At 36.9% G+C, this 23670-nt stretch overlaps 1 protein-coding gene across 17 annotated transcripts in view; it reads left to right on the top strand.

The window, feature by feature from the left end:
* The window catches only part of LTBP1 (latent transforming growth factor beta binding protein 1), a 466293-nt gene that overhangs the window by 384053 nt on the left and 58570 nt on the right, over window positions 1-23670 (top strand). For 9 of the 17 annotated variants that reach the window (XM_078349509.1, XM_078349508.1, XM_008980894.5 and 6 more), the window contains one exon: window positions 19965-20090. The exons of the other annotated variants lie outside the window; for them this stretch is intronic. In XM_078349509.1, the coding sequence (XP_078205635.1) occupies window positions 19965-20090 (126 nt within the window). The remainder of the gene's footprint in view (window positions 1-19964; window positions 20091-23670) is intronic. 17 annotated transcript variants of the gene reach the window in all.

Below are 23670 nucleotides of genomic sequence, written 5' to 3'. Positions count from 1 at the left end.
ACAGGATATAAATGGAAACTCTCTGTGTAATCTTGTTGGGAACCTAAAACTGCTTTTAAAATCTTTTTTAAAACTAAGACATATTTTTGGCATTACCCATTTTTTATTGGAAAGGAAAAATGAAAACCTTTCATTTTATTAATAATTCTGTATTCCACTCCTATATTTTCCTCTCTTGGATGATGATGGTGATATTATTTCTCACTTTTCAAAATAATACCCTGGACTGAGTATGGGATCAGCAGCTTCTGCTCCTAGTTTTCAAAAACAATTCTACTATTGATTGAAAAATTGAGCACTGCAAGATTGGAAGGGGTCTTCTTGCAACATCCAGCCTGAACTCTTGACTCGCACAGTATTTTACCCAAAGTATTCAAGAGTCAAGTCCTATTGCTAAACGTCGATAGAGACTCTAATCCCATAACCCTCTTGGGTACTTACTGTAAACCACTCCTTGCTTACACATTCATCTGAAATGGAAACTGGTAAAAATTGCCAGTTTGTTGAAGTATACTGAGAATAGTGTATCACAACTGAGAAAAGATGGTTTCAAACTCTCAGGCTAATTTTGTATTCATTGGGAACCAGAAAACACAATAAAGGCAACATTGTCAAATCAAAAAAGTAACAAATTGGGAGCAGGTTTGTTTTTACACTTTTAGGTACTTTTTCTATGAACAAGGATGAATGAAAGCATAAAGCCATGATTGATAGTGCTCCAAGGCAGTTGGTGGTTTTGTGGTATGGGTATAGAACTTTCTATCACCAAAGAGAAAATATTTTTGAAAATGATTTAGCCAAGTAGGACACTGAAGAATTCTGACACAGTAATATATTACATCTGGTGTGCTCAGCCCAAAGATTTTTAGGTTTTTAGGACTTTGCAGGTCTGAAACTGAAAAATCTAAGAGATTATGATTTTAGTATTTCTTAGTAGAGGGAATTATAACAATAGCATCCACTCCATTCCGTGTGTAAAAAGAAAAAAGGATCATACAACATTCTAGGTAAAGGAAGAAAGTGGCTTCCAGCTATAAAGCCTACTGTTCTCACTCACTCTTCCTGTGAATGTACTTCTGCAGAAGTGAGTGAAAATGGGTGTTTAAATCATTAGGGAGAGAGCTGAGGAAATTTTTCTGGAATGAGTTGCTTTTGGACTTGGAATACAGATTTTCCATGCATTGCTTGATTGTCTTCCATGTATCAACATTTGTATAAAGAAACTCATAACAGTAGCAGAAAATTTGAGAGCTCTTCCTAAGCCTTTTTTTTTTTTATCACTGCCGACCTTTTCAAACCCCAGAGCTATGGAAATCATCTGTTCATAGAAGGAGAAGTAAACACTTTCCTTGCAGCCAAAAAATAGGCACAAGACTGCCAAAAATTGAAGTCTGTGATGAGGCTAGCTGACCCTGTGTACCTTATACTGACACCCACTCATTTTCTGGGCACTGGGCATCCTGCATCTACTTTGGTGAATCCCTTGATGTCACAACAACCTCAGTCCTTTTTAGATCATGGGAGGTTATTGTAAGCAGTGTTCTTGTACTTCAGAGCTAAACTGTAATGCTTCATACATGTATTCCAGAAACAGTTACTTTTTAGACATCTGATCAAATGTTAAATGGCTATCTTGGTCTCCCAGTATAGGTGGACTGGAGATACATTGTATATCTGATTGCATGATTTTATTAAAACAGTAGCAATAATAATGTATAATAGCATTCACTAAGTTCTTATTACAAGCCAGGCACTATGCTAAGTGCATTGTACCTGTCTTCTCATTTAATCTTCACAATACACCTTTAAGTAGGTTGAGTATCAATTGATACAATTTTGGCTGCAATAAACGTCTTAGAGTGAGGAAACTTATTATACGAATGAGAAGTATAGTACAAGATTGTTACCTCTTGGATACTATAGGTCCCTATTTAAATGCTATTTCTTTAGTAAACCAGTTTCTGTCTTTTATCAGATTCACTCACCCCATAATGAATTAATTAATTCACTTCCTGTTCTCTTTTTTGCTTTTTTTTTCTTTACCAACTCATTCTGCTTCTTTATCTTGTTTAGTGTTCCTTGTCACACTCCATTGCTAGACTTTAAGACCAGTGAAACAGGAATTTGTTTTCTGTATTTTTTACAGTTCCGTATGCCTTTGGGAATACAGGTGCTACTCAATTTATGAAAGGGTTATGTCCTCATAAACCTATCATACGTGGAAAGTCAAAAATACATCAAATATACCTAACCTACCGAGCATTATAGTTTAGCCTAGCCTGCTTAAACGTGCTCAGAACACTTACACTAGCCTATAGTTAAGGAAAATCATCTAGTACAAAACAAACTGATTTTATAATAAAGTGTTGAATAGCTCATGTAATTTATTGCACTGAAAGTGAACAACAGAATGGTTGTACGGAAACCGGAAGTACAGTTTCTACTGAATGCGTATTGCTCTTGTACTGTCATAAAGTAAAAAAATCAACCAGGCACAATGACTCACACATGTAATCCCAGTACTTTGGGAGGCTGAGGCAGGCAGATCACCTGAGGTCAAGAGTTCGAGACCATCCTGACCAACATGGTGAAACCCCATCTCTACTAAAAATATAAAAAAACAGCCAGATGTGGTGGCACACACCTGTAGTCCAGCTACTTGGGAAGCTGAGGCAAGAATCACATAAGCCCAGGAAGCTGAGGTTACAGTGAGCCAAGGTCACACTACTGCACTCGGCCAGGATGATAGAGCAAGACTTTATCTCAAAACAAACAAACAACAACAACAACAAAAAAATCCCAAGTGGAACTATCCTAAGTTGGAGACCATCTGTAATTAGTTGGGGCACAATAAGTACTGTGGATGAATGAAGGAAGGAAGGGAGAGTCTGTAGCTCATCATGGACTACTAGGAAACATTCTGAATAAGATTACTCCAAACTGAACGTTCTGTGAAGCCTTCCCTATTTTTTGAAGTCTTAATTCTCTAATGCACACCCTGCATAACTACTGGGTATGATAGTGGTGAAGAACTTTGGCTGTTGAGTTTGGCTACGTGTGCTTGATCTCTTATTCCAGCACTTCCAAGCTGTGTGAACTTGGTAAGTTACTAAACCTTGAGTGCTTCAGTTCCCGCTCTGTATAATAATAATAGCAATATGTGTTGGCAAGTATTCGCTGAGAATAAAGTAGCCCATAGAACATAGTCAGTGAATGTGAGCTATTGTTACTATTTAGCACTTCTTACACTAGTACCTTAGTTACAGTGGTCCTCCCTTATCTGCAGTTTTACTTCATGGGGCTTTAGTCACCCATGGTCAACCCCAGCCCAAAAATATTGCAGTATTTTGAGAGAGACCACAATCACGTAAGTTTTATTACAGTATATTGTTATAATTGTCCTGTTTTATTGTTGCTGTTAATTCTTCCTGTGCCTAATTTATACATTAAACTTTATCATAGGTGTGTATGTATGTATAGAAAAATAAAGATAGGATATATATGGTTCAGTACCATTTGCAGTTCCAGGCACCTACTAGGGATTTTGGAATGTATCCTCCACGAATAAAAAGGAAGGACTGCATTGTCATTGGTTTCCTTACTATGTGAGCAACTAAAAGGAGGGAAACATTTAACAACTTTTATTTTTATATTGTCAGTGCTTACAATATATTTAAAATGCAGATTAAATAAGTATTTGTGAAGGAAATTGCATGGTATTTCCAAGTTCATGTCCTGATATTGATGAATTACCATATTCTATTTTTTAACCCCAAATTTATTTTAAATCACATAGAACATAGTATAGTAACTCACTTATACATAATTTGCTTCAATTCTTCACCCTTTGTTTTCCTCAAGAGTTTCATATGACTCCCATTCACCCACGAAGTAGTTCCAGCTTCAGGTCATTCCCTGTAATCAAGTGCTAGTAGGCTGACAGCCAGGACTCATGCATGTTTGCATTTGAGCATTGGAGCTGTTATTTCTAGCGGTACATGGCCTATTTTCTGTGGTTTTATAACTGATCTTTCTTGGCCTCCTATTTGAATATAGAAAGAGAAAAATTAGAATAGTGAAAAAAGTGAGAATTTTTTGGCTGATTTTATGTTGCCTCTGGGGCCTAAGTGTCAAAAAGATGAATCTGGGGTTTGATATATTTGGCCTGTGTTTAGGGCTTTCTCCCCGTCCTCACTGGCAGCACCTCTTAGTGTGAGAAAAGCTATATGAAAAGAGAACATGCACAGCATGAATCTAAATTTAGAAGACACTTACTTTTCTTAATCCCAGGTATAGATATGTAAAACTATTACATTAGTTCAGAGGCAATCCAATGGTTATATGTAATTATGTAAAGACAAAGTAATAGAGCACTTTGAAAACTTAGAACAGTGTAAAACAAAATGTATATTTCACATTTATCTTTTGTGAGTAATTAGAAGAAATTTGCAAATGAAGTTAATATTTTAATATCTAAAGAACTTTTTCTGAACATCATGGAATTTATTTATAATGAAGTTAAAACACCCTACTTTTTAGGACAGTTCCTTATATCATACTAAACTGTAATTCTTTACCTACTGGAGTAGAAAAGTAGATTTTGGGGGCTTTTTTCTTTGTTTCTTTTAGAAATTTTAGGAAGTTCTTTTCGATAACAAATTCAAATCCTCCTCATATACTTTTTCTGTTTTATACACTGTCAGCCCATGGTGGAAAGAAATAGGAATAAAATGTCTTTAAATTTATAAATATACTTTGATTCTCTTTTTTTGTAAAGAATCACAGATAACATAGTGTTTATGGTTTTTGCTTTTGTTTAAAAAAGTGTGTTTTGTTAAATATATACTACTTTTCAATCTAATTCAGAATATTGCTTTAAAATGTCCCAGATACCCAGTTTTGAATCTTCATGTATAATATCAAGGTTGTGTTGTAATTGAACAAACGTCTGGCACACACAACGGCTTCCTCACGCAGCACCCCTCAACTCCACCCCTTTTCTCCATTCATGGAGTTGGAAGATGCATGCCCAGCATAAACTCCATGTTTTCAAACTTGTTAATGACACTAATGCCCTTTCCAGATACAAAACCTGAGCTTTGTGAGCTCCCTCAATGAGGAAAACTGTTTGGAACAAACCACTTTCCCCATTTTCTTGGTCATTCACTGAATGAGCTTGTCAATATAGTACAAAAGGTAAATGCTGGCATACTTTGATTAAAAAAAAAAAACAATCTAAACTGAATTCTATCATGAGGATTTTCATCCTTGACGTTATTTGGAATAATAAAGAGAGAATCTCCTTCTGTACATTTACCCTGCTTCTTTGTCTTCAAGGCCTATTGGAAATGAGAATGAGGGATGTAATTTATGTATTTATTTATTTTGAGACTGGGTCTCACTCTGTCACTCAGGCTGGAGTGCAGTGGTGCAATCTTAGCTCATTGCTGCTTCCACCTACTGTGTTCAATTCTCCTGCCTCAGCCTCCCCAGTAGCTGGGATTATAAGCATGCACTACCATGCCTGGCTAATTTTTGTATTTTTTTTTTTTTTTATGAGAGAGGGGCTTTACCCATGTTGTCTAGGCTGGTCTCAAACTCCTGACTTCAGGTGATCTGCCCACCTTGGCCTCCTAAAGTGCTGGGATTACAGGTGTGAGCCATAGCACTTGGCCAATATAATTTAAATACTTTAAAAATTCTTAGGACTCTTGGGTGTTCAAAAAATAAATCAAAATGTTTAAAAATGAATTTTATATTTTACCCTTATGTAAAAAAATATTACTGTTTATTTTTAAATGTTTGAAAGGGTATGTGGAGTAGGGAAAGGGATCAGGCCTGGGAGTCCACTCTCAGTGGCTCAGATAGACTCCAGGGAAGGAATGAGTCCAGTGAGGGCCCTGGAGACCTGGACTGATCCAGACCCGTTGTCTCCTTATGAATGCTTTACAGTAAACTATGACCCATCTTTTGGGCATGAAATATGTCCTACTTCCATCTTCCATTATTTTTTAAAACATTCACAATTCCAAAGCCTAATATCTTAGAATTATTATTAGGATTTCATTCTGTTCTGGATACATAGCAATGCTGTTATAATTCTAAGAAAATTATTTTTTAAATTCCATAATAATTCTCCATCACCTTCTACAAAACTAAAGAACCGTAAAATACTGGAGACAGAAGATTCAAATAACTCTTCTGTCATGTACAAATGGAGTTGAGTTTTTAAGAAAAGATACATTAAATTACATATGTTTCTTATTTTTGCTTATATTCCTATTCATTTTGCAGTTGGAGAAAAATAAGTTCCAGGTATTAGAATGTCATACAATAAGCATATAGGAAGTGGTGGTCAAGCTTACTACTCAGAGTGCCTTAATATTTCAGTCTAATATATGTGCCACAATACCTCTAAGCCATGGGAAATAGAGAAGCTAAATTAGCTTTTGAAATGCTAAGACAGTCTTTAACCAGGAAATGCAGCAGTGTGGATTATCTCTTTTTTTTTTTTTTCAGTAAAAATGTTTAAGTTGGTGTTTAAAATGCATGTAGAAAAGTGCCTAAATCATAAGGCACTTGACAAGCATTTATAAAGTGTGCATACCTGGTAACCAGCTCCTTGAACCTCCCTTGAACTTTCTCATGATTGTTCTCCACCCTCATTATCCTCAGTGTTGGGGAATACTTACACTTACCACTATCCTGACATCATTACTGTAGATTCATTCTGCCTGGTGTATTAATCCATTCTCACACTGCTATGAAGAAATACCCGAGACTGGGTAATTTATAAATATAAAAGGTTTAATTCACTCACAGTTCATTGCTGGGGCGGCCTCAGGAAACTTACAATCATGGTGGAAGGCAAAGCAGAAGTAGTCACCTTCTTCACAGGGCGGCAGGATGGAGTGAGTGCAAGCAGGGGAAATGCCAGGCACTTATAAAACCATCGGATCTCATGAGACTCACTCATGAAGTCAAGGTCATTAGAGTCTCATAAAATGCATTTGGAAGCGTCCCCTCACTCTGATTTTTGGAAAAGTTTATTTAGGATTGATGTTGTTACTTGCTCCTAAAATTCCTTGAAGAATTCACCAGTAAGGTCATTTGTACCTGGCATGTTTGTTTTTGCTTTGTTTTGTTTTTGTGCCTATGTGTTATAAAGGTTTTTAAATTGCAGTTAAGATTTTATTAACAGATAAAATAATATTCAGGCTTTTGACTTCATGTCAGTTTCACTGTTTTTTTAGGGAATCTATCCATTTTAGGTAAAATTGCACATTTATTTGCTCAGTTATTTATAATATTCTCTTCTCTGTATAATATGTAGTGATGTCTTTTTTAATATTTTAGTAATTTGTGCTTCTGTTTTGCTCTTGATCAGTTTTCCTAGGGTTATTAGCCTTTTCAGAGAAACAACTTTTGTTGATTTTTTTCTTTTCTATTTTATTAATTTTTGCTTTTATATTTATTATTTTTTCTATGCTATTTTTTATATTTACACGTTGGGGTTTAAATTATCTTTATTCCTAACTACTTGAAGTAGATCTTTATGTAATTAAATTTTTAATCTTCTAATATTTGTATTTATAGTTATATATTTCCTTCTAAGAATGGCTTTATTGGCATCCATAAGTTTTGATATGTTATATTTTGTTATTTACATAAAATATTTCTAAAGTTCATTGTAATTTTTTTTCCTTTGACCAGCGAATTATTTAGAAGTCTTTTGCTTAATATCCAGATGTTTGAGTATTTTCTGGTTAGCTTTTTGTTACTGATTTCTACCTTAAAACCACTATGGCCAGAGAAGATACTCTAAATGACTTCAATCCTTGAAATTTGTTATGGAACAGAATGTTACCAATTTTAGTAAATAGTTGTTCTCTGCTTGAAAACAATGTGTATTATGCAGTTGGACCTGTATGTCAATTAGGGCCGGTTTGTAAATTGTGTTGTTAAAATCACCTATATCCCTACTGATTTTTTGTCTGCTTACTATGTAAATGTCTGAGGACTATCTTATAATCTCCCATTATTATTATGGAGATTTATCTGCTTCTTATTTTTATTTATGTATTTTATGAAAATGTAATTAAATATAGAATTGTTGTATCTTCTCAGCATAGTCACCTTTTCATCTCTTTGAAATATCTTTTTTTTTCTGTATCAATTCATCTTGCCTCCAAGCCTATTTTTGTCTTTTATTAGTAGAGCTACATGTGCCTTTTTCCTCTTTTCCCACCTTTCCATATTCACATATTGAAAGATTTTTCTCTTGTAAGCAGCATATAGTTGTTTTCTAATACAGGCTGACAATCGTTGTCTTTTAATTGAAGCATTTGGTCAATATACATTTAATATAATGAGTGGTATTTAGGGGTTTAAATCCATACTTTACCTTTTGTTTTTGTTTCATCTGTTCTTTGTTCCTTTTTCATTCCTTTCTTTTCTTTGCCTTATTTTGGAGTATTTATTTTTTATTTTACCATCCCCCCCATCACTTTGTTTCTATATGATTTTTAACTGAACAATGTATGAAAGGAAATAAAATGCACCAAAAATTAAGATAAGTTTGGAATCTCAAATATGTTTAACCAAGATCTGCTTTCACATAATAAAAAGTGAAATTATATACAAAGTTATTTGTATACAGTAAAATCTTATCCATCATAAGATAAAAAGCATTTTTCACTGGCAATTTACCATTTGTATTTGAGGAAGTGATTAGGTCCAAAGTATTTTTACTTTTCATTCAGTAGAATCTCTGAATTAATGTTCAGCACATTTTACTTTTGGGCAGAGTCTCCAGACTTTTATAAGTGGAATAAATATAACTTTGTATGTAAGAAAATGGCTAGATTAAAAAGCATTTTAAAGAGTTTTGTGTATATTTTTTTGTTTTGAGGGTTTTGGTTTACATTTGCTTGTTTGTAATAGTAATTGTTGAAAATTGCAATGACTTCCTAACTTAAATATGTGTATACTATTAATTAATAAATATCAGTAGCATTTTATCTTACATAACATAATTTCAAGCAAAACACTTTATCTCAAAATGAAACAGTATTTTCATTCAGAAAAAAATACTAAAATGTTGCAAGTTTTTAATATTTTAAAAATATGAATATTTTATTTTTGTTTGTACAATTGTATTTCACTCATATGTTATTTCTGTTAGGGTGGAGTATATCTTTATACTCAAGTAAAATAATTAAAATTTTTTTTTATCCTCAAATAGTAGATTGCAAGTATGTAATTTTTCTGATTTTAAGAGTAACATGTGCCAGGTGTGGTGGTAGGTACCTGTAGTTCCAGCTACTTGGGAGGCTGAAGTGGGAGAATCATTTGAGCATAGGAGTCTGAGGCCAGACCAGCCTGGGTGATGCAGTGAGACAACATCTCAAAAAAAAAAAAAAAAAAAAAGAGAGAGAGAGAGAGACCATCATTATAAAAACTTTGGAAGATTCTGAGAAATATAAAGAAAAGATCATTTATCCATCAGTGATAACTAATGTTCATATTTGACATATTTCTTTTTTAATAGTTTTTAGTATTTAAAAATGAAATTATATACTTTATTTTTTATTAGTATTATATTATTTGTATTTTCTAATATTATTTAAAACCCTTTGAAAATCTTTTGATGACTACATAATTTCATTACATAATTATATTATAAATTTTGTAATGTATGTTCCTGATTGTGGATATGCACGGTGTTTTCTCTATGTTGCTGTTGTTTAATGCTCTAAAAATCTGTAAATAGACTGTTTATAAATATTTATTTTCAGCAATTATTATATTTCTAAACTAGGTTCTAAGACATTGAATGACAAGTTCAAAGGCTATTAGCACCTTGATGGGTCTTAACATGTGTGGCCTCTGTGTTTTCCAGAGTCTACCATTTCTGCTTCCACCAGCACCAAATGAGACCTCCCAGGTCCTAACACCTTCTCAAAAGGAAACTCATATTCATTTTTTCCTCTGTTAATTTGATAAGGAGAAAGTGATGTCTCATGTTAACTTGCCTTTATTATCAATAAGGCTGACTACTTGTATACCTAGCTACTTTCTTCTGCACAATGTTTTTTGCCTGAGGTAGAATATTAGTGTTTTCTAACTGATTTGTGTATTTGAGGGATAATAATCACTTATCAATGTTTTACAGATAGTTCCTTCATTCTTTAATTTGCCTTTTAATTTTATAGTGCTTTTATTTTTTTCACTGCTCTTTGCAATTTTTTCTATTCTGTTGTAATCACTTTTGTATATTTATCTGTATTTTTATAGTGTTTAATCTTTTATGGTGTTATTTTATATTTGATTCTTTCATACATCTAAAATACAAAATTGAACGTTTTCTCTTTTTTTGAGTTGGAGTTCTGCTCTTGTCACCCAGGCTGGAATGCAGTGGTGCAGTCTCTGCTTTCTGCAACATCCGCCTCCAGAGTTCAAGCAATTCTCCTGCCTCCACCTCCTGAGAAGCTGGGATTACAGGTGTCCACCACCACACCTGACTAATTTTTGGTTTTTTTAGTAGAGATGGGTTTCAACATGTTGGGCCAGGCTGGTCTCGAACTCCTGGCCTCAGGTGATCCGTCTGTCTTGGCCTCCTGAAGTGCTGGGATTACAGGCGTGAGCCACCACACCCGGCCTGAACATTTTCTTGCTCATCATTTTGTTATCTTCTATCTGAAGAGCTTTTCAAGTATGCCTTTGATAATTTCTAACACAGGTTCCTACATTGTAAATCCTGTTTTTTGTTTTCTTTTTTTTTTTTTGAGACGGAGTTTCGCTCTTGCTACCAGACTGGAGTGCAATGGCACGATCTCGGCTCACCGCAACCTCCGCCTCCTGGGTTCAAGCAATTCTCCCACCTCAGCCTCCTGAGTTGCTGGGATTACAGGCATGCGCCACCATGCCCAGCTAATTTTTTGTATTTTTTTTTAGTAGAGACGGGGTTTCACCATGTTGACCAGGATGGTCACGATCTCTTGACCTCATGATCCACCTGCCTCAGCCTCCCAAAGTGCTGGGATTACAGGCTTGAGCCACCGCGCCCGGCCTAATCCTGTTTTTAAAACTACCTTCCATGCAGCATTTTAATGTAACCATTGCTGTTGAATGAGAAGATAATTGGTTGCGTCACCAATTATTTTTCTAGCCCAACTCCATTGCTGTAGTGTTTCTTTGTCCTGTGTAGTAGTTTTGGTGATGTTTCATCTTTGTTGACTCTTCATAAACAATTATGGAGGGACAAGAAGAGGTTGTATGTTAAGACACATTTTCATAAGGTTGGGTCAAAAAAGCTTGCAGTAGTCTCCCGCTGAGCCTTGAAGGACTTGGAGGACAGATGAAAATCATCTGGGTAAAAACTGTAATATGTATACAATAGGAAGGAATGTGTTCCTGGCAGAATAAATGCCACAAACAAAGATTTGGAAACATGAAATATTGCATAGGATTAGGGATACTGTAAGTAAATTTGATTTAATTCAGTAATTTAATTGATTTTTTTAAGTACAGTGTTTCTCTTTTCCAGGTTGCTTTTTGACAATGGGATTAGAGGAGCAAGAGAAAAGTCAGGATATGTTCTAGGATATTATTATAATAGCTCAAGCCAGACATATTGGTAGCTCAGGCTAGAACAGTGGCAATGTGATGGAGAGAAATGAATGACTCAAAAAATGCTTTGGAGATAGAGCCTAGTACTAGATTAAAACATAGAGTTGGACCAGATGTAGGACATGGAAGAGAGGAACTGTTGAAGAGAGGTCATATGTCCTGGTTTTAGCAAGTTGGTATTTGGTGGCACTATTTGCTGACATGGTAAAAAAATGAAGTAATTTTTTGTAAAGATCAAGGGTGTGATTTGGTTATATTAAATTAGAGTTGCCTGTGAAACATCTATGTGGGTGTGTCTGATAGAGAATTGGATCAAGTTAATTTTAATGTTTGGAAGAGAAGTCGTCAGATATAGATCATATTCGAAGCCATCAGAATGGATGAAGCCACCAAGAGAGATTATAGAATGAGAAAAAAAAGAAGGCCTAGAACTAAACTCTGAAAAACTCTTAACATGTAGGGGTCAAGAAAAAGAGTCCCTGTAGGAATAGTCCAAGGATTAAGAGGAAACCCAGGGGGTGTGGTGCTATAGAATCCAAAGGCAAAGTGTTCTTCAAGAAGGAGAGAGTGGTCAACTGCATTGCATACTATTGAGAACTCTACTAAGAGGACAAGAAGAATCCTTTAGGTTTTACAAAATGATGACCTTATCAGATGCTGCTTCAGCAGAATCTTATAAGAACTGATGTAGTAAACACAGCATGCATAGATAAGTCAAGAACCTTGGTTCTTAAAGAGGAGTGAGAAATAGGAATGATTCAAGAGAGGGAAAGAAGCTGATGCAGTTTCAGAGGCCAGATGGGAAAGCAAATAACTTGACCACCCAATTATGGAAAAGCTCAGACAGCCTGTGGCAAAGGCCTTTATGCCATTACCCATGGAAGAAAACTGAAGAGGTTTAAACAGAGGACTACTTGATTGGACTATTTCAATGGGTAAATTATTCTGTCATTATGGGAGATGAATTTGGGGTCTTCAATGAGTATCTGACAGCACAAAACTCAGTTGGGAAGCCATTGCAGGAATTTGAATGAAAGGTAACATGGCCTTGAATAAGGTTGGAGAAGAAAGGTAAGACTGGATATATAACTGAAAGATAAAATCATAAGGAGGTGGTGACCGGATGCGGAGCAGTAATCAAGGATGACTCCCACATTTTTGGGTAACAAGGATGATATATGTGATTTTTAGGATGGTTTCCAAGAGGATGTCTTTATGGATGGTGAATGTCTGTTGTCTACAAAGTTTTGGTTTAGTTTCTCTGGAATATAGAATTGGGGCTTGTCTGGGTGATTTTTAAAGAATAATTTAAGCAGCTGGACATGGTGGCTCACATCTGCAATCCCAGTACTGGTAGGCCGAGGTGGGAGGATCACTGGAGCCCAGGAGTTTGAGATCAGCCTGGGCAACATAATGAGATCTCATCTCTACTAAAAATTAAAAAAAAAAAAAAGTGCCAGGCATGGCAGCACACACCTGTGGTCCCAGCTATTTGACAGGCTGTGGTAGGAGGATTGCTTGAGCCCAGGAGGTTGAGGCTGCAGTAACCTGTGATCATGCCACTGCTCTCCAGTGTGGGCAAGAGAGTGAGACCCTGTCTCTAAAATAAATAAGTAAATCTTTTTGAAAGTAGTAGATCTCCAGGTGTGGGGGCAGGGGAAAAGATGTCTCACTGGCTAGCCTTATTTTCTAGAAGGTAATTACTGGAAAGTTGAATTTCAAATAACTTGTTACCTCTGTCATTTCTTACTGCTTATCTTAAGCTACTAGCCTTCAAAACAGACTTGTGACCATCAGGGTCTCTGTTTTTTCCTGCCGACAGAGACAACATGGTAGTCAGAATCTACCCAGGGACGTCCTTTGCTGTTTCTGGCCTATTCCCATCTCCTAGAACAAAGTTATTTTCCATAACACATATGGCCCATATTCCCCAGCCTTGCTGATGTTGCCAGACCTCAGTGGACCTTTTTTAAAAGGTTCTTCCCATATCCTATTGTATTGTCTGGACCATCTCCAAATCCAGTTTTTAATTTCCTATTGGCTAAATTTTATTTTCTTTCTTTAGGGCTCATGCTCATCTTCTGCTTAATGCTGGCTTCCCTCCGATGCTGTGAGAGAGACCTTAATCGCTTTTGGGCCAGCAGCCATGCCATTTTAAAATTCTTTTGGGCAGCGATTCAGCTGGTTTAACATCTTTCAATCCCACTTCTTGGCTGAGATTTACTGTCTCCTAGCCGGCTTCCGTTTCTTTCAGAAAGGAGTGTGAGGGCTGCATTTCCAGTTTAAGCCCCTTTTCTTTAGATCTGTTTTCCTAAGATTCTGGCACCAGATACTTAACCAATTGCAGTTGGTTATGAAGTTCTGAGCTAAAATAGCAGGCCATTTTCCTTTTATAAAGAGATCTGGGCGCACCAATGCTAGACGTGGTCCTGTCTTAGTCCTTGGACCTCCTAAGACTTGCAACCATGGGTGCCTGATGTGTTTTCTTCCAAGGGACTCCTACAAAAATATCCTCTTCAAGTATCTATATTTCAAGTATAATAATAGTTCTTGTTTTGAGGGGCAAAGATGCCTAAGTCTCATTTAAGGACAAGAAGACTTGGTTAAACTAGAAGGCAGTAGGTGATGAATCAAAGAGTAACAGATGGTATATTCTGACCTCCATCTTCATAGTGGACAAACTCCTGTGTGCTTGTTGGGCTCACAATTTGGTGAGTTCTGTTCACCATCTAGGACCAACCTTTTACAACCATCAGAATAAGGAATAAGGAAGAAGAAAGTCAGAGAATAAGGAAGAAGAAAGATTCAGAATATTGTTCTTTGGCCAGGCCCTGTTCCTCGGTCAGCTCTCCCACTAACCGACTGTGTAGCCTTGAGGCAAGTCACTTCCCCTCTCTAGCCCTCCGTTTTCTGGTTCTTAAAATGAAGAGGTTGAACTAGATAATCGTCAGGTTTCCTTCAAGTAAAAATGGACCGTATGATCCATCTAAAAATGTTCTAAGACAGGAAGGTCATTTCTTCACAACTCTGTAGTAGCTGTGGAGATTTTCCTACGAATTATACCTTACCAAAAAATGACACTCCCATTCTCACTCTCCACTTCTCTGGAGCATCCTGGCAGCAGAAGGAAAGCTCATGAGTAAGTTGCTTTCCCAATAGGTGGATATTTTTTGCTCAGAATAGGGAAGAAGCAAGTCAACAAAATAAGAGAAGATGTTAAGAAACTAAGAAGAAGCTCTTTCCTAAAAATTCAAAACCAAAAACTTAAGAATATATCGAAAAAAAACTCAAATGATTTTACTAATGAAATAGACACAAATACCCCTTTCTCTCCAATATACATGTTTTCAGATACACATAGACTTTTCTGTATATAAATATAAGACATGTAATGGAACCATTGAGATTTGTTATGAATTTTAGTGTTGAAGTCTTTGAACAGTTTTAATTTTTTGGTTCTTAAACAAGGTTTACATGACCCCATCCTCTTTTAGAAAATTCTACCTTCTTTACATACTTGTACTTTATTTCATAGTTACTTTACTGAGGGTGAGAGGGTGACACACGTGTCTAGCCTTACACCTTTATCTGAGAATTCAGGAGTACATGGGTTTGAGTTCAGCTCTTGTACGTAGACTCCCTGAATGCAATCAGTAGGTTTTGAAAAGCTTTTGGTTCATTGACAAAATGTCTTAAGTAAAAAGCATATGGACAAGGAAAATTGATCTGCCACGTAGACCAATAGAGACCCTCAAAAGTGTGGGTCTGTTAGTCATTGACAACATCACTACTTTTTAAATGAGCTGCTCGTAGTTCCCATCACCCTGAACTATGTTCTATTTTTCTTTCTGACATTTAGGTAATTTTTTATTAGGAAATTCACATCAGGGATCTATTCTCCTTTGTTTGTATAATTTTTTGACTTTATTTACATTGAAATATCAATATTTATAATCTACCTTCTTCAGTAAAGTGTAAATAGCAAACACTTGCATGATAAATCAGCAATTTTTGTGATACCACACCCGGTTTATCTGGATTGACAGTTGAGAGATCACGCGACAAATCATGCCTGTAATCACTAAACTGTTGGATAGTATTACCAATGATATCATGCACGGCTCTTACAGATCCCTAAGCAAAACTGCTTCGGTAATTTTAACAGAATCACCCTTCATTAAGCGAAAACATATGATATTTGGATTCAAAACGTAGTTTCATCTTCCAAATTCAACTTGAGCAAAAAAAAAAAAAAAAGAATGATGTTCACTTATTCATTTAGTCTTGCTGGGACTTCTACTCTAATGTAGTACATTTTCTTAACATTTAGCGTTACTTCTCTAGAATTACTCTTAATTTTAGCAGTTCACTTCATTGTATGTATATACAGGACTAACAATGGAAAAATATCTCAGAGCTCACATCATCAAAGAAAATTCTAATGAAATAATGTTTTTTTCTTGGAGAGGTCATTCAAGTAAAACAAATGTTGTCCTCTTATTAAGCTATTACCTCACCTCATTGTTGAAACTGCTGAGAGTTACATTATATCATTTTTATAAAATATTTGTTGCCGAAGAGCTAGTTTCCAGCAAGCATTCCACGGTTTTTTTTCCTATTCATTCAAATCCAAAATATTGCTCATCTAAACTTTCGCGGTTAATCACTGTTACAGTAAGTCTGATTCTGCAAGATGCCCAGTAATTCATAACCGGCTTGGGGCTTGTTCACCTTCAGGTCAGTTATTTGGTTCCTGTACACAGTAACAAGAAAGCATCATCTGCTATAATTGCATAGGATTAATAAAAAGAAAAGCAAGAGATTTTGCTTCAAGAATCTAGACTGAAAAGCCACCAGGTTTCTGGTAGATGCCTTCTCTTTCTCCTCCTTTGCTATCCTCCCACTCATTTTAGTAGGGAAATAAATGGTTGATGAGGTTAAGCTGGAGGTTCCCCACCGTGAGAAGTCACCCTTGATAAGCACAGCAGTGGTACAAGATGTTCTGGGAGCGGAGAGGAGAGACCCTGAGATCTGCTCTTGGAGTAGTTAAAGAAGGTGCTGCAGAGGAGGTGTTCCTTGGGCTGACTCCTGAAGGTCCAAGAGGCATTTCTGAGGAAGTTCAGGGGAAAGGGGTGGCATGGAGATTCCAGAGACGGATGGAGTAGGCACCAGGTCCTTGAAAAATTAAAGACCATAGGTTTTCAAAGACCCCTAGTATGCTACTTGAGCCAGAGTGTAAACTGGGAAGGAGGTAGTCTGGGAACTGTGGCCAGACAAATAGGCAAGAGGCAGATGAGGAAGGGCGCTCCATGCCCTGCTAAGGAGTGTGGTTACCCTTTAGTCAAGAAGAGATTCTGAACACTGGGCAAGGGAATGGTACTGGTGAGTTTGCATTCTGCAAAGAGCACATTGGCAGTCTTAGATGGAGAATGGATAGAGGGAGGAAGGCAAGACTGGAGATGGGAAGACTCACCAAGAGTATGAGGAGTGTCAGGAAAGACAGAAAAGAGGGCATGACAGGGAAGGACAGAGAACAGGAAGAAGGGAAGGGTGGCATTAAGGTTTCTGTCTTGGGTGAGAGAATGGATTTGCTGATGAAGGAAATAGGAGAAATGGAATTGAGTTAAGGTGAGGAGGGGAGTGTTAATAAATTCACTTATTATGAATATATCCAGTAGGTCTTAGGTAAGTGGTTCTAAAGGACAAAGGTCAATCTTTGAGAGAAGCTGGGAAATCAGTATGTGAATGGTAATTGAAGCATTTCTCAGTTTCTTTCCAGCTCTTAAATCCTGTAGTTCAATGAATAACATAAATAATCTCTTTGACATATGCCCATCTCAGGAAGTCTAAAATTAGCAGTGGCCTGTGTTAAGTAATTTGGTGACATGATGCAGTTCCTCCTCACAGTTGTAATCAGTAAATTAATTGTGACCTCAGCCTCATGCTGACATTGCAAATCAATCCAAACAGATTTATTGTCTTTTTTGTGTTTAGTGTTGTAAGGGAGATTCATTTTTTAGGTTGGAAATAATTTCATTGATTTTTTAATTCAAGTCACCAAGGTTGGGAAATGGGGTTTAGTAGAAAGACAGTGAATACAGCTTTAGGCTTGATAAGTTTGAGTTCATGGCGGAAGATCCAATGGAAATGATTAAGAAATGTGCTTGGAGAAGAATCTTAGCTGGAGAGGAAGATGGAGGATTTATCCCGAGGAGCATGGTCATTGAAACTGGGCGAGTGTGGGAAGGGTGGAGGAGGGAAGTGCTGAGCACACAGCACATTTCAGGGAGGGCCGGAGCCTCGACAGATACCCAACTTCGGGCTGCTGAAGTACAAGGACAAGCCAGAGCAGCTCAAAGCAAAGCAAGAAGAATATTCTGTCACTGAACATGGGAAGAGAGTGTTCAAGGAGTGGGCGTTCAGCCAGACTGAGAGGTCAGGGATCACTGACCAAAAGATCATCACGAGATTTAATGATGAGTTTGGTCATTGGTGCTTTGTCTTAGAGGATAAAGAGTTAGGAAGTAAGATTGTAGGTCATTGAGGAGGAAGAGGAAAAGTAGTAGTAGCAATAATAATAAAATTGATGTGTACTATGTTGGATGCTTCCCTACATTACATGCCAGGCAGTCTCCAAAGCACTTTGTACATGTTATTTTGTTTAATGCTCACAGTAATTGTAGGAACTTACCAATATTATTATTAATGTTATTCATATTGATACTATTATTTCCATTTACAAATAGACTGTAATAGGAAATAAAGACAATGAATATAGACAATCCTTTGAAGCATTTTGCAGTGATACAAAAAGTTTAATTCCCCCCAAACTAAATTCTGTCAAGTGAAATTGAACTTGTCATTTTCTTTAGCATTTGGTATCTGATTGCATTATTTGAACATGAAAGTACAATGTTCTCCACATATATTTGGATGCTGTCATCACATTTTCTTAACTTTTTCTCCAAAAACTTACATTTTGGCATGACTGCTAAGTCCAGGGGCAGAGAGAGCAGAGTACCAGGTGATGGGTGGTGTGAGATGTGGCAGTGAGTACCCAGGAAGGAAAGCACAGTGGGTGATGATATGATCAGACGAAAGCTATTTTCAAGCAATGTTAACGTTTTTGAAGTCAGTGAGGGTAGGATCCAGGGGAGGAATAACCATAGATGTTGGAGAAGGATGAAGAGGTGGGACCAGGAGGCAGAGGCTGGTCAGGATGGGAGAAGAAGCCCCGCCCAGAAAGGAGAAGGGATGTAGTTCTTTCGTTTGTTTGTTCTGAGTTGAGAAAATAGAGTTTAAAGGAAATGCTCGATTTTATTAATACTAACCCTCCCTAATCTAAATTCTGTCATGTAAAATTGAACTTATCGTTTTAACATTTGTTATCTGATTTCGTTATTTGAACATAAAATTGCAATCTTTTTCACATTTGGATACTGTCATTACGTTCTCTTACTTCTCCAAAAACTTGCATTTGGTGTGACTGTTAAGTCCAGGGCAGAGAGAGCAGAGTACCAGGCAGTGGGTGGTGGTGTGGATATGGCAGTACCCAAGGAGAATGGGAAGAAAGAAGGGAGAAGGAAATGGGTAACCATAAGGATAAAGAAGAATTGTCTAAAAGTCTGTTGTAACTTTACAGTTGAGACATCACTTTTAAAAAAGAACATTTTTATTAATGAAAAAAAAAGGGTACAAGATCACTCTCATCAAGTTTATGGAGAACAAAATGAATTGGCAAGTCATCCAATCAGCTGGAACAGCCTGGATGTTTAGGGCCTGGAGTGGCTGTAAATTGGTGGCATAAAATCTTTTCTTATGGGACTGGGACTGACTGGCTACCCTGCCGACTTCGTCAGACTCTCTCTTGACTTCAAGAGGATGCTGTATAGATCAAGGTTATCCACAAGGTTGAGTCAACCATTGCTCATTCCCTTCTGTAACTGTCAGATGCAAATACTATTAGCATTTACTGCAACTAAAACAAGTGACAATATTTTTACATATTTTCTCTGTAGGAGAAAATATAAGCCTTCTTGGAAATAAAGAGCTGAAAACATTTAGGTAATACTGGGCATGGCACTTGCAGCAGTCATTTCAGTCTAAAAACATTTCCTAAGGAACATTTCATAAAACCCAACATTTTGGCTGTTAAACCATTTCCATCAAAACATTTTATTGATACGTAAAATGTTTTAACAATTCTGTGTAAACATGATCATCTCATCATCACACACTAATCGGGATGTGTCGAGTACCTGTTTATCCATTAATATCTGGTGTTTGTCAGCCCGTGTTTGTTTTGTGTCTGATGTTCCATGTCTTTTTTGCAGATATTGATGAATGTGTAAACAACACTGTGTGTGACAGTCACGGGTTTTGTGACAATACACCTGGCTCCTTCCGCTGCCTCTGTTATCAGGGCTTTCAAGCCCCACAGGATGGGCAAGGGTGTGTGGGTGAGTTTTTAGATTTTTTTCCCAGCGTGTTTCACATGTCCCTGTTGAAGAGAAATCACAATGAACAACAGGAGTTTTTAAGCAGGTAATTTGGGGAGAGCTTTATCATAATTTGATTTTGTCATACAGTTTGAAGGTGTGTAGAATTATCCTCTATTGCGGGTGTGTGGCTCACACTTTGTGTAACCCCAGGACTTTGGGAGGTCAAGGTTGGAGGTTTGCTTGAGGCCAGGAGTTTGAGACCAGCCTGAGTAACATGGTGAGATCTTTTCTCTATGAATAAAATTTTTTTAAAAAAATTATCCAAGCTTGATGGTGGGGTGCCTATAGTCACAACTACTCAGGAGGCTGAGGTGGGAGGATCTCTTGTGCCAGGAGTTTGAGGCTGCAGTAAGCCGTGATCATGCCACAGCATGCCAGCTTGGGCAAGAGAGCAAGACCCTGTCTCAAAAACAAAAACGGAAAATCCTATGACTTCTGAAATTCTAAGGGACATTAAGAAATATAAAAGTATGACTTTACATTTAAATGAATTTTAACAAGAACATCTGTTTAAACTGTTAACTGAGTATGCAGAACTCTAGACTCCCCTCGGCACAGGAAGTAGAGTCTGGTGTGTGGTATAGATTATCTGTCTTTGAAATGTACTCGCTTAGGCAGTGCATTTAAGGCAAAGTCTTGGCAGGAGCTTCAGTGTCCAAGAATGATACCTGTGAAAGGATGCTTTGAATTGTGCAAAGCTGTATTTCCTCAGTCTGTTCCGGGATTGACATGGGTGGAAGGAATCTTGAATATCATCAGATGTCCTGGAATATGGTCCAACAAATGCTCATACAGAAAATAATTTGTATTTCATTGTCTGACATGATGTGATTTCTTCAAGTCAAACTCATTATGAAACATATTTGCAATTAGAGCAATTAAATTGGAAGGGGAAGAAAGGTTATCAAATTGAAGACTTTATAGATAGCAAGACTTTTCTTTTTCTTTATTCTTAGAGAAAAATAGCCATATTCACTACATGGCAGATGGAACTTGAGGAGTCAACACCTATTGGGTTTGAAAATTTGCAATTAAAATATTAGTTCATTTTCCATCCATATTAAACTTGGAAAACAAAATTTTCAAGGTTTAATGGTTATGTCACTTGAATAATAACTGCTTTTGTGGAATTATGAAATTCAGTTAATTCCAACCAAAAATTATTTGCAAAGCAATGATGTGGTTTCGTGAATAAGTATTAGCTAGTCAAAAACATAGATAATTATTCAAGAATTATTCACAAGACATAGTTATTTAATAATATAGGTAAGACGGTCCTAATCTTAGTTCCCACTCCTGCTTTAGCCACCTTTCCACCAAAACACATTTGTTTGACATTTGCATAATGTTTTCACCAAATGGGTCTTGTGATGTGGCCCTACTTTCCATCTTAGCTTCACCACTTCCTTCTTTACCTGTTGGTTCCCGCAATGTCAGACTGGTTGTGGTTGCCCACGTCACTGTGAAATTATTTGACTGTCATTCGCGCCTTCTTCTGGGACTATCCTCCTGACCTCTCCTTCCTTGAGTCCTGGATTTTCTCACTCATTCTTGAAGACTGAGGTTCTGTGTCATCTTCCAGACACCATCCCTGCTCCATCCCTTGCTCTCAAGCTGTGCTGTGACCTCTGCTTCCAGAGCACCTTCAGCAAATTCCATTATAGCACTTACAACCTTTCAGGGAATAATTTAATAATGAGCATACCACCTGCAGCCCCCTGCTACAAAGCTATAACCTCTATATGATTGAAAACTTTTTCCCCTCTCCATGGGCAGGGCATGATGCTTGGCTTATTGTAGGTGCTCAGTAAATTTTAACTACTAACTGTTTATATATCAGATGTTGAACCATAGCAGATATCTGGAGTCCACATAGCCCCAGAGCCCCTGCTTAATGTTCATTTCTAACCAGCCAGATGAGCACATCAAACCCGTGTTGACATTTCAGCTTGGCACACAAAACACCACCCTTAGAGAAGGAATCTTTGTTATCATTTTGGTGAACTCAACAAATGTTATTTCATTTGTGTTTGTATTCATTCTTTCAAAAATGTTTACTGAGCGCCTGTGATAGGCACTTCACACTGGGTGTTGTGTAGAGCTACAGGATGAGTCAGCCCTTCCCCCATTACCACTTACTCATCCTGCAGCTATTGGCTCCAGTATCATTCCTCTAACCCACCCCCGCACTTAAGGTCTGCTGTTCCATGCTTTCACTGAGCTCTGAACTTTTCTTTCCTCATACTCACTGAATCCTGTAAGATTATTTTGTTAATCTCCCTAACTTGACTATAAGCTCCATGAAAGCAGGAGTTTGGATTGCTAGCTTATCATGGTTTCCCTACATATAGGCCGTATAGGCCTGCCCCATGGCAGTAAGCTAGGAAATATTTCTTGATTGAGTTAGCGCAGTCTGATGGGATAGAGTTCATTAACCATGTAAATAATACATGCTGGAAAGTACAAAGTTCCACTGGACATTTACCTAAAATTGATAAATGTGAACTGGCAATATCTTATGTTTTTCTGGTCTCAATATGACAGTCTAGGTTGATTAAATATTTCAACTCTGCTTTATGTTATGGTAGTTTTCATAAGTGAAATCAGTTCATTGAATTTATGTCTGTTTATATACAAATGAAATGGAAAACTGAGGTAATTACCCAAATAAGTCCAGATGTATTTTTGTCCAATTAACTGGGTATAACAGGTGAAAGGAGGATTTTTTTCTGGAATGATTTAGATAATTGCTCAAATGTTTAACTTTGTATAAACTATCTCAAGGTATGCTCATGAAAGCTAATGTTTATACATATTTAATGCATAAGACGTGAGCATTTCAGACTTTAAGTCGGACACTTTGCTGTACTGGATATTCATGAATAAAATTTAGGAGGAAAGAAGGTAAAAAGTACTATTGGGTAAGATCAAACATAAAATTAGTCTTTCTTAGGGATGCGTACTTGCAAAATGTTCAATAAAGTGTACTTGTCACTGAGATTCCTTGAATGTATTTTAATTATGTATATTTAAGTACAGAAGAAAAACATTTAGCAAAATAGAAATTACACAGTGGAACATCAGCAGAATTTGAAAAGGCATCATGAGATCAGTGATTAGTTATTGCACCAATTTGTTTTACATGAATAATTAATGTAGCCTGATGAGTATCTCTATAGGGGTCTTTCCTTCATTTCTCAAAGGAATACACAATCTGAATTCTATTGATAACTATGAATGTTTTGGCTACCAGAGAACTGTATTTTCAGACATTTAAATAGATTTTTTAAGTATTTTTAAATGAGCTTAATTTTGTGGTTACTGAAGTGCCAGTGCTTCTAACTTTGCTTGAATCAAGAACTGAGTGTAGGCTGGGCACAGTGGCTCACGCCTATAATCCCAGCACTTTGGGAGGCCGAGGTGGGTGGATCACTTGAGGTCAGGAGTTCATGACCAGCCTGACCAACATGGTGAAACCCCATCTCTACTAAAAATACAAATATTAGCCGGGCATGTTGGCGCACGCCTATAAGACCCA

The sequence above is a fragment of the Callithrix jacchus genome, chromosome 14 (genome assembly GCF_049354715.1).
Source record: "Callithrix jacchus isolate 240 chromosome 14, calJac240_pri, whole genome shotgun sequence".
Lineage (NCBI taxonomy): Eukaryota > Metazoa > Chordata > Mammalia > Primates > Cebidae > Callithrix > Callithrix jacchus.
The sequence above is the reverse complement of the archived record's forward strand: the minus strand, read 5'-3'. Positions and strand labels throughout refer to the sequence as shown.